Consider the following 11,621-nt stretch of genomic DNA (forward strand, 5'->3'; position numbering starts at 1 on the left):
AGCTTGAGACAGTAAGTTGCTGCAGATGGAAGAAAGGCAAGAAACTGAACCTTATAAGCTTGACTGACAATGTTTAGCTGGTCTATGAGTCACATGCTACAGCATGTCCACCCTCAACTGCTAGGACACCTAATGATTCTATGCATCCCTTATTCACAATGGGCTTATTTTTTTTCCAGTGTTAATAAATCAGAATTCTCTGTGAATTAAAGGACCCTGATTTCAACCACATATCATCATTGCCCTTAGGCACTCTGATAAGCAGCACAGAATAAAAGCTAGGATACTGGGGTATGTGCACAGAAACTAACCCTTCTACCTCTGGTGCACCCCCAATCCTCACTCTTTTACAATGATGAAATACATTCTGCAATAAACAGAAGGGTATTCGTTGGAAAGAAAGCACAATAAAATATCAAGAAACAAGCTCCCAATATAAATTAAAATAGGTTTGGAGAAAATAAGAGCAACCAACAATAGGATACAAAAATATTTTTAAAAAGAGTGTGAGAAGTGTTCTTAAGCATCAAAATAAAGAAGATTCTTACATGAGTGATCTGAAGAGATGTTGTGTGGAACCAGAACAAAATCATCTGTGTCACAAGAAGAGTTCTTGCTACTGGTGCTGGCAGAATCTTTGGATACCTGAAGATAGTTAGGAGGACCCAATGGTGGAGAAGACAAGTTGTCTTCTTGAATATGCTGCATGTCTGGCAAGGACTGAAGAAAAAGTGAGAATCATAAGTCCAAATGGTTCACTATGCAGGATCTCCCTTTAGAGGGCAGGCTCACAATACAATAGGGTGAATGCTACCCTGCGCTTAGCTAGCTGGAAAGAATATAGGGAACAAAAGTAAAGGTGAAAAATATATGCATTTAAATTATAAAAATTCTCCAAAGTCTTTTAAAAATACTAATTTTAATTTGAATTGTGAGACACTTTTCAGATGGCAAGGAACCTTATTACTAAATATGTATGTAAAGAAAACCTTTTTTGAAAGATATATCGAAGCCAACTTAGGTGTCATTTCAGATGGACAATTTCATATTCAGATAGGTAATGGGTACTGACTCTGAAGTTATTCATTCGATCATCATTCTTCATGGACCAGGAAGAGACAGTGGCACTTACCTAGTAAGAGCCCAGAAAGAGGCTATCCAAGGATTACCTGGGAAGCTCATTCACTGTGTTGGAATTCACACCAGCACAACTAATGATCTGGCACAGACTTTTATAAAAAAGCATGAAGAATGGGAAAGGATTGAAAACCTTTATAAAACTGCTGCACTAAAAGACAGCCATACTGCTTGCTCTGCCTTTTTGTAAGGTAACTGTTTAGATGATCAGAGCTAAAATTAAAAAACATGTTAGAGGAGATTTGACAATTTCTGGCCGCATATAACAGCAAACAGAGGAATGTGTTTTTGACAAGGGTTATTCTGGAAGCAAAACAGAGAACTTACAGGAGGAGAAGCAAAACGACAAGGAGAACTTCCACAGGAGCTGCCAGCTATTGAGCCTGCATATGTGGGCACTGGCACAGGGCAAGCTGGAGGAGGAAGAGAGGATTGAGATGTGAGATGAATTTTCAAACAAATGAACTGACACAATGCAATGATTTCCTCACTGCTGGCTTTAATTTATAAACACTTCCAGAGCTTTAAGTGCACAGCATGTTCTTGGAAAATGCATTCACACAATGCTCCTTAAGACCAGCTGAAATGCCTAAGAAATGCATAAATGTCAACTACATTTCAACCAAACATGACACTCAAAGATTTCACAGGTTTTTTTAACTGACACTGGAGCATGACTGCTGATCTGTGGAAGATGTTTCAGAAAGAATATGCTACTCAATAGTATATTTTTTTTCTAATATGCCTCACTGATGAGAATAAGTGGAAAAATGCAACTACTTACACTTTTTGACTGTTGAAACCTGATCAAGGAAAGGGTGGTTGAAGAACGCTTCTGCAAAACAAAAGGTGAGAACAAATGTGCGTCAACCTACAAACCATATTAGAATCTGCATTATAGCATACAAGGAAATAAGTGGTTACCCTTCCACAGAATCAATACTTCACATCCAGAGGCTGAAGAGCTTATAAAAGATTAAAGTCTTCCAGGTTATTTGTTGCTATTACACTTGGAAAGGAAATACAGTCAATAGCTTTAAAGAAGTGGCTTGCACGAGAATCAGATCGGATGTTTAAGGGACATTTTATGACTCAATGTTAGGGTCATAAATAGGGTTACCATACGTCCGGATTTTCCCGGACATGTCCGGCTTTTTGGTCCTCAAATCCCCGTCCGGGAGGAATTTCCAAAAAGATGTCCGGGAAAATAGGGAGGCATGGTAAGGGGACCGCCTCCTCCCCGGGCTCCAACTTTCCCGGCTCCCGCCGCTCTCTCCAGCGCAGCAGCAGCCGGAGCCCGGGAGGAGGTGGCTGCAAGCTCGGATGCCGCCGCTGGCTGGCACTGCTTGGCTGGAACCGGGGCCCGAGCCGAGCCGGAGCCGCTGGGACCGGGGCTGGGGTTGCTCGGCCGCCGGCCAGGGCCAGGCCGGAGCCACTCGGCTGGAACCGGGGCCCAAGCTGAGCCGGGCCGGAGCCGCTGGGACCGGGTCTGGGGGTGCTCGGCCGCCGGCTGGCTCCGCTCGGCCGGCAGGGCTGGAGCCGCTCGGCCGGAGCTGGGGCCCGAGCCGGGCTGGAGTGACCAGGGCTGGGGGTGCTCGGCCGCTGGCCGGCGCCGTTCAGCCAGGGCCGGGGCCAGGCCGGAGCCGCTCGGCCGGGGCCGGTGCCCTGGAGTCCGAGCTGAGCCAGGCCAGAGCTGCCGGGGCCAGAGCCTCTTGGCCGGCGCTGAAGGGAGCCGCTTGGCTGGGGGGGCCGGACTGGGCCGCGCCTCCTCGCGCTCTGCCGCCCCAGCTTACCTGCTGCCTGCCTGCCTGTTTCAGGCTTCCCGCGAACATTTGATTCGCGGGAAGCAGGGGAGGGGGAGGAACAGGGGGCGGAGTGTTCAGGGGAGGGGGCGGAGTTGGGGCGGAGCCAGGGCAGGGAAGGGGCGGAGTTGGGGCAGGGCCGGGGCCCCTTGGAGTGTCCTCTTTTTCCAGGACTGCAATATGGTAACCCTAGTCATAAATAACCAATATGTACAAATGGGCAATGTTTGCACAGTCACTAGCAGATGGCATTCAGTAACCCTACAATAATTCAGTTCCGTGTTGCTTATCAGAACGGGAAGCTCCCTTACCTTTGGCACCACTAAGTGCTCCCCCTTTTGCAAACCCTCATGTTGTGGCCAGCGACTGAATCAAATTAATTTTGAACTCATCAGTGCTACTGCACAGCAGCATGAGGCATTCTCCCTTCCACTCCCCAAGGGGCAGAGCACGCTGCCTCTGTAGCTGGTTTCTCAGTTTAAAGGGGAATTAACTTAATTTTTCTCAACAATTTGTTCAATGAACTTGAGCAATTCATTGGTTATTGCTTCAACAACACAAATATTTGAATGTGTCATTAGTAACTGGGGACATCAAGATATGTTTAATTGCTTTGGCACATTCAGTTTGGTAGCACTTTATAGTTCCAGAAGAGACGGTCAGCTAATTAGACAGGGAAAATGAATCAACTAAGCAAGACAGTCCTAGATCTTTGTGAGCTTACAATGTGCTTAGAACAATTAAGAAGGAAAAACACAACAATGCTGCTCATTAGACTTAAGCAAGTCTCTCTTTCTGCAGCAGCACTTTCTTCAAAAGCCCAATAGGAGGAAGTGAGCATAGTTGCTTAATACTGGCAATCTAATGATTAACTTTATCTGAGGATGAGGTGTTCCTGAAGTTGGGTACAACACCTGTTCTTCCAATCTGTTCTGCTGTGATAGGCAGGATTTCAAATGCTGTTTATATTTTAGCAAAACACAAGCAATTCAAATGATCACTCTTCATTCACTTATTAATCATTCCTACCATATTTAATGCACCCCCCTTTAAAGTCCTTTCTTGGCTGTCAGTGAGCTGAGAAAGACCCCACCCCTGCAGCAAAGGGAGACATGGGACTCTCACCACAAACAGTTCAATGCTCCTTTAACAGCACCGGGGGAACAGCTCCGTGTTCCAGGTCCCTCAAATGTGTTTCAGCAATCACTGCCAGCCACTATGCCCAGAGTCAAGTGAAAAGTCAAGTGAAGCACCCACTACAACAGGGCTTCCCTATCTGATATCAGATGGCCCCCCAAAAACCCAAATCAAAAGTAAGGCGTTAGGTGACAGCTAAGTTATATGCTCACTTTGGCTAGTACTGGTTGCATTTCATTAATCAATTCAATAACTCATCTGTATCAGAATATCTGATTGGGAAGAAGATTTATAACTTTGTGCTGTAGATTAGTTGTGCATTGTTACTTATTGGTATCATAAAAATCAGCATTTGTGATGTGTTGACTTCTCTTAATCCATGTAAATTTACAAATCAACTTCTTCTGAAACAGTCAATATAGTATGTGGTATTTTATCCAGATTTTGCTAAGGGCCAGATTCTGCAAAACTTCCTACTAGGTGCACCACTTTCTATAAATACTGCTACTGATTTCAACAAGACTAATCACTGTAGTAAAAAACTGCAGGATCAGGCACTTAGCTATTCTGTTATTGGTTTTTTGGTCTGAATTAGGTAAAATGCATTTTTGTTTTTTGAGATATCCTGCAAGAACTCCAACAGTGGAACACAGCAAGAATTAAAAATATTCTGATATGAAGAAAGCCTTAAGAATCTAGTGAAGAATTCAAAAGCCTATTGTGAATATTCGCCTTCCCAGCCTCTTCATTGCATATACACAGGAACGACACACGGCCAAATTGTGACTCAATTTCTATATTTGCATAAATGATATACAATACCTCGGCTTGCGTGTGCAGTTAAGTTGTGATGGCACAGTTCCACAAGCAGAATCCACAAAATTGTATTTATTGTGTAGGGAGCAAGCAGCACATAAAGCATTCAGATTTTACAAGCTCACAGCCATGTCTATTACATTTCTGACTGGATTATTTTCTGCTCTTCCTATGCTTTTAACAGTCATTGGTAATTCTCTACTAGCACTAATTCTGAGCATAAGAAAAATATAGAAATCTGTAAACAAATCATCCCAGGCATAATAGATACTTGAACTCATTCTCTGCCGAATACGAAGAAAGCTAGTGTTACATCAGTCCTTCATGCCCCTTCTACATATACACACAGATCATATAGGTGTGAGCTCAAACCAGACATGATCTATATACCACTGTTAAAACAGAGATGTGTTGACATACAGCATCATGTATATGCTTTACATGGGAAAGCAAAGGGAGAATCCAATTTTGTGGAAGCTGTATTTCTCTAATCAAAGTGGTACGGAAAATGTTTTCAGCAAATCTAAAGCCAAACGAGCACTTTAAAAACAAATTATAAATCACTGTAACATGAAATTTAAGGTATCTCACAATGAAGGCAGCCGTATCCATTCGAAAACAGTATGCAAACCAAACCAGACAGAAAAACACAGCTCCTCTGCACACAGCTACCATGTGACAGCTGGTCAGCGAGAGATAGAAATCTGGCCTGGCAGAACAAGGGTTTAGTTGGAAACATTCCCCAACAATTACAGATGACAACTAGACATTAGAAAAGAAATGCTATAAATAGTACACCAGCTCACTATTTCAATGCTTTTCTTTTTTAATTATTAACATTTATATGCTTGCAGGTTGCATAAGGTTTGTTCATGTTTAGAATGATTATTTATGAAATTCCATTTCTTAGAAACAATCAAGGATTACGTAAGCAGAGTATAAGTAGTTGTTTACCACCTAATAAAATATGACTGGCTGCTCCACACCAACTGTTCTTGGGCACGTACCCAACACTGAAGCAAGCAGCAAGAAGCAATTTAAAAACAGAAGTTGCCCACTCTCAGATGTTTGTTTTCTATCTACTGCCACTTTTCCCTTGACTGCAACAAATTAACACTGGAGAAAAAGACCACAGTTGAAAGTGATCAGTGACACCAATCTACATTTAATAACTGGTTTTAAAAACAACCCAATCAAAGTCACAGATATAGATTTATTTGATTTGTTTTCATATAGACATGAAGACATTCCTGCTAGGTGACTGTGATGTTAATTATCTAATGATTTGTGGATGAGTATCCTGTGTCCACTGAGATGAGTGAGGGGAAAAAAATTTCACCTGTGTCTACACCCAATTAAATTAGATGACTGGAAAATTATACTGAATCTGTACATAAACAACAGGGTTAACAGAGAAAGTAAAAAGCCCCTGGACATGTTTACGAAAAAATTACATACCAAAGTCCATTCTGTCTTTTTGGTTTCTCTGAAGTAAACCCAACAGCAGGTCAGCCAGATATGCTGATGTTTCCCTAGGAATACTGTATACAAAGAGAAAGAGAATCAAATATGCATTAATTTCTATTAATATTACATTCCTACCCAGGAAACTAACATCCTGGAACAATACTGCATCTTCACAATAAATGCTTGACTGTCTTACACAGGACACACATTTGGACTCAGCGTGAGCAGTGAAAGGATGGTAGAATATGTGCCACAGGCATTACATTACTCCCAAGTCAACACAGCAACATTAAATGTCAATTCCTACTGGGTCCAGGCATCACAAAGGACAGAAAGTGGGGTGGCTAACTCATACAATTGTCAAAAGGGAAACAGTGGCCCCAGAACAAAGAACTCAGCTGGTCAGCAATTAAAGCCAGACATAAGGGGAATTCATACTTGATAAGCCTGGAGTAAACCAACTAAGACTTCTAATTTCAATTTATCAAGGTAAACCCATTCCCCTCTCCCCGATATTCTCCTGATTATTCAGATTTCTGAGTGGAGTTTTCAATTCCACGACCAGACTTGTGAAGAGACCCCCCCTGCAAATATAGATTTGGGAGAGGCTCTGCCTTTAGAAGTCTTTGGATGAGAACTATACAGTTAGGCCATGTTTTTCAGAAATGACTAGTGATTTAGGGCACCTCACCTTGAGAGTCCAACTTGAGGCACTTGAAAGGGGGTAGTGCTCCAAACTTTCAGAAAAACAGGCCCCTTTAATACGTCTTCAGTTGGGCACCCAAGAACTGAGGCACCCAAAAATCACTAGTTACTTTTGAAACTCTTTGCCTTGATCTCTGGAAGGGTGTCAAATATACACCAGTAGCTAATAAGTGCCTTATTGTAGGTTAGTAGAAGTGGGGAGACACCCTTTGATTTGGCATTTTGATGCCACAGTTCAGACTACAAAAACAAATGAAAAACAAAATTAAGCCAAGAACTTCACAATGTGTTATGCTCTGAAACAGTTCCCAAACCAGCACATAGTCCCTGTTTGTCGCCATGATTTATATACCAAACCTGCTTTTAAAAAAACAAAAAAACAAAAAAACCCAACTGTTGTCTGTCAGCCCTGCAAACTGAAGCAGAGATCTGAGAGTCAAGCTGGGTGCTCTTTCTGGTTTGTTCATCAGTAAAAGACTCTGCAAATGGAACTTAATGAATAATTCTGCTGATAGACTACAACCAGAAGAATCTAACTTGCTCACCCACAGTTGTATTGGCTCTGCAGAATTAACAGGAGTAGTAAAAACATATTTGTCACTGAAGTCAGTAGATATGATTTGACAGGCACATACAGCAGATGTTTTGGGTGAGGTGGTTCCTTCTTTATATAGTCACTTTGGGAAATCATAACTGTAATTTAAAAGAGATGTAACCATCCAAATCACTTGATTTCCATAGATATAAAATTACTCTACAAAATATACATACCTAGGAATCAGATTCCTGTTTTTTTCATAAAACATTCTCAAGTCTTGAGGACTATTGGCCTGTCAAATAAAAATGTGAATTTGTTTAAAAACCTCATTTCAGCAGTGAGAATTGCCTTCTCACATGTTTATGCACATGCACACAAAAAAGGAGACTTGGCCAATTCAAGAGGCTTACAGTATCATAAGGGAGATATGAGCTCAGAACTGACTTTACCAAGCATCCTTAGGCACATGCATCCCAGACTACACATTCAGATCTCAAAAGGACTGAGTGTGAACCCCCCTTCTCTTCTGAGTATCCACAGCCACCTGGTCCTTGAAGCAATATCAACAACAGACTAAGATGACATTATGAATCCTAATCCTCATGGCTGGCTGGCAGTACCACAGCTGCTTCTGTCAGATGAAAATGACCAATCAAATGAGAGGCGGGGAAAATAAATCTTACCTGAAAAGGTGGCTTCCCAACAAGACACTGATAAATCACAGTTCCTATACTCCACAGGTCTGCCTTGGCATCATAGTGTTGCGACATAATAACCTCAGGAGCCTAGAAAATATAGGAAAGTTACAGAAGGAATTATGAAAAACTGGCAGCCACAATGGTACAAATCAAATTGTTAATATTTATCTCACGACAGCAGGATCAGCCCACAAATCAAACTGCAGTAATAGAATGTACAGTTTACTGCAACAAGGTCAATACTTTGATAAGATAAAATGTAACATTTTAGTCTGTCCCATTGTATGACTTCAGACACCAGACTATTTACTTTTTAAACTCTGAACACCTGCATTCTTGGAGGAAAAAAAAAAAGTAAATCTTGGTGGTATTAATATAGGAAAAGGAGGCAATTTGTATGCATGGAGATATGCCAAATGATTAATACCTCATTCTTATACAGTGCTTTTTTATCAGCACATCTCAAGTGCTTTACAAAGAAAGCAGTAAGTATCATCACCGCCACTGTACAGATGGGGAAACTGAGGAACCTATAGGTGGAATGACTTCTCCAAGGTTACCCCACAGGCTAGTGGGAGAGCCGAAAATAGAATTCAGGTCTCCTGAGTCCCAGTGCAGTACTTTATCCACACTGCCTCAGAAAGACAAAAGGCAATTAAAGTGAAATTGCTATCTGGAGTTATGAGTATGAAGAGAGAATACATAAATGCCATTTTCATTCCAACTACTGAAATAATTGTTTGTTTACTCCAAGTCTTCTTCCAGTGTTTGCATTCTAGCCATTTTCGCTTTCTCCCACTCCATGACCCTTCTTATTCCACAGAAACTGGGAATCAGGCAATGCCCTACTTCAGAAGACAATGCCAACAAGTATAAAGGCAACTAGTATGCAAGCTTACGGATTAGTTTCTAGTGCATCAAGAAATATGCAAGAACCAACATGTCTCATAATCCATACTATCAACACAGATACCATGGCCTATTTTAATTTACCAGAATATTTCTTCGCCGCACTGCTAAAGAAATGCTCAGTTTTCCTCTCATTTCCTCTCATTTTAACAATCATGACCTCCAGGCCTCAAAACAGCATATGCTGAAGAGATAGTAGAAAGGTAAACTGTATGCTCCTCTTAACATCATCCTCATTAAATAGCATGCACTCGCCTGTCTCCAAATGGCAAACCCTATTTCTTTGATAACAATGTATCAAATACAGGATGTAGTTTAAAATACTGTCACTCACCATATACATAGGGGACCCACACAAAGTGGCAGCCATCATGTTACTATGCAGGTAACGAGCAAAACCAAAATCAGCTGTTTAAAGAAACACACGTGTCATTGAAAAGAAAAATAATGCTTAAACCTATGCAGTATAATGGATTTATCTTTCGTTATCTACTGTAATCACAAGTTAAGAGTGAAAAGTAAGTGCAGTATTGTCATAAAATGCCAGCTTAGTGGAGTAGCAGAAGGCTGTGTATAAACTCGAAGAGAAGCAAACAGGAACAATGCACCAGCCTCCCTAACAGCAAGCCAAGAAATAGCAGCAGCATCATTTGTACAAATTGCTACTCAGCCAACTCTCCAGCTGCAGAGTACGCTGTTTGGCGTCAGCAGGAAAGGATTAAAGACAGAAGCTAAATATAAATGGTTCATTAAGAGGGATGAATACACAGTCTGCTTAATTAAAATCGCATCAGGTAAAAGTTTGGAAATTTAAATTTCAGATGCCTGAACCTTTCTGCACAAACAAGAAGGTTGGAGAATTGTCAACTATGGTGGCAAGGGGAGGAATTTTGCCTTTTCTGTACTGATTAGAAGACAGGAATGAATTTATTGGAATGGGTCATATCCTAAACAGATACCTCATTTTCAACAATAGAATGCATCATAACAGAAACAAATTAAATACAAAATGTCTGTTTCAATGGAAACTCACTGCCCTAATTCCTCGAGATAGAACATTTTCAGAAATTCAGTCAGGGTAAGGTCAGTACAGAACAGTTCATATCCCATGTCAATTACAATGCCAAACCCCTTCCTACCAAATACACACCAAAACCTACATCTAGAACCTTTTTAAGAAGAAGTCTTAGGAGTCCTCCCACCACAAGCACATTCTGAATTATGAACAAACTGCTGATTCACACACATTCTGAAATGGGCTAAAAATTAAGCAAGTTTTTAAAACTACAGCAAACCAAAGATCCATGGTCTCTCAATTAAAATAGTTTAATATTAGAACCATTAATCAGCATGATTTTATAACTGTTTCTTCAGGATACCTGTTTGATCAAATTTAACCAAAAAGTTCATTATAACTAAAGTTTCTTAATACTGGGGACCCATCTGCTAGCACAGATTTCTATTCTCCAGGTTTGTGTGTGATTTGCAGCAATGTAATGAACATAAACTCCTAAGGCAGAACCTTTCATTCTACTGCACTATAAAGTCGCAATTGAGTGGATTTCACTGTATTTGAAGTTTATCTTTTAAGGAAAAAAAGAATTTACCTATTTTGATTCGTATGCCACTGACGCTTGACTTCCTACGACTTGCGTAAGACAACAAGATGTTCTGTGGTTTAAGATCCCTATGAATTATTCCCTTACTATGTAGGATACGCATAGCAGCTGCAATCTGCTGGAGGAAAACTCGGATGGTGTCTTCACTAAGTGTTCCTTTAGCTGAAAATACATATATTTAAACACATGAGAAAGTAAACACCACCTGTATTTATCTTGAGCAAAATAGAATAAATGCAACACCACTGAGCTGCACTGAAAGTCTGAAAGAAAGCCAAACAAGTCACATTCCTGCATTCAATTAATAACAATGGTATTTTAAAGCTTTTCTATAAATGCATAATCCCCAATTACACATTCAATATGCATTTCCACAGCTTTAGTACTAGTGATATTTTTGAGTTATCTGTATTTACAGTAGTCTACTCAGCTTTGTGGCATTTTGATTGTAAAGCTTGTCATCGTCCCTGCAGAATGCTGTTCTGAGCCATCTAAAAACTATAGAACTACAGGAGGCAAGCAACAGGAAAATAGTTTACTAAACATTTACTTAGAATTGCACAAGTATAAAAGGTGTGCAAGACCATGCTGTCAATAGTAAACCCTAAATCTGTTCTCTCTTTTAATTAACTTACATTCCATACAAGCAGCTACATTATGCTGGAAATAACATTCATATATGACAGCTGTGCTTCAAAGAAAATAAACCAAAGTTTTTGTGTAGCTCTTAGAAAGGTGTTAAATGACTTGTGCAGGAACATACCATGCAGTATGAGAAAATATGTAGCTTTTT

General features: G+C 40.6%; 1 protein-coding gene across 2 annotated transcripts in view; it reads right to left on the reverse strand.

The window, feature by feature from the left end:
• Nucleotides 1-11,621, reverse strand: part of ULK2 (unc-51 like autophagy activating kinase 2) — a 53,504-nt gene that overhangs the window by 22,644 nt on the left and 19,239 nt on the right. For both annotated transcript variants that reach the window (XM_029912516.1, XM_029912515.1), the window contains 8 exons: nucleotides 10,817-10,990; nucleotides 9,544-9,617; nucleotides 8,286-8,387; nucleotides 7,836-7,894; nucleotides 6,351-6,433; nucleotides 1,922-1,972; nucleotides 1,465-1,550; nucleotides 549-720 (listed from right to left, as the gene is read on the reverse strand). In XM_029912516.1, the coding sequence (XP_029768376.1) occupies nucleotides 549-720; nucleotides 1,465-1,550; nucleotides 1,922-1,972; nucleotides 6,351-6,433; nucleotides 7,836-7,894; nucleotides 8,286-8,387; nucleotides 9,544-9,617; nucleotides 10,817-10,990 (801 nt within the window). The remainder of the gene's footprint in view (nucleotides 1-548; nucleotides 721-1,464; nucleotides 1,551-1,921; nucleotides 1,973-6,350; nucleotides 6,434-7,835; nucleotides 7,895-8,285; nucleotides 8,388-9,543; nucleotides 9,618-10,816; nucleotides 10,991-11,621) is intronic.

The sequence above is a fragment of the Terrapene carolina genome, unplaced genomic scaffold, assembly GCF_002925995.2.
Source record: "Terrapene carolina triunguis isolate 2854851 unplaced genomic scaffold, T_m_triunguis-2.0 Scaffold231, whole genome shotgun sequence".
Lineage (NCBI taxonomy): Eukaryota > Metazoa > Chordata > Testudines > Emydidae > Terrapene > Terrapene triunguis.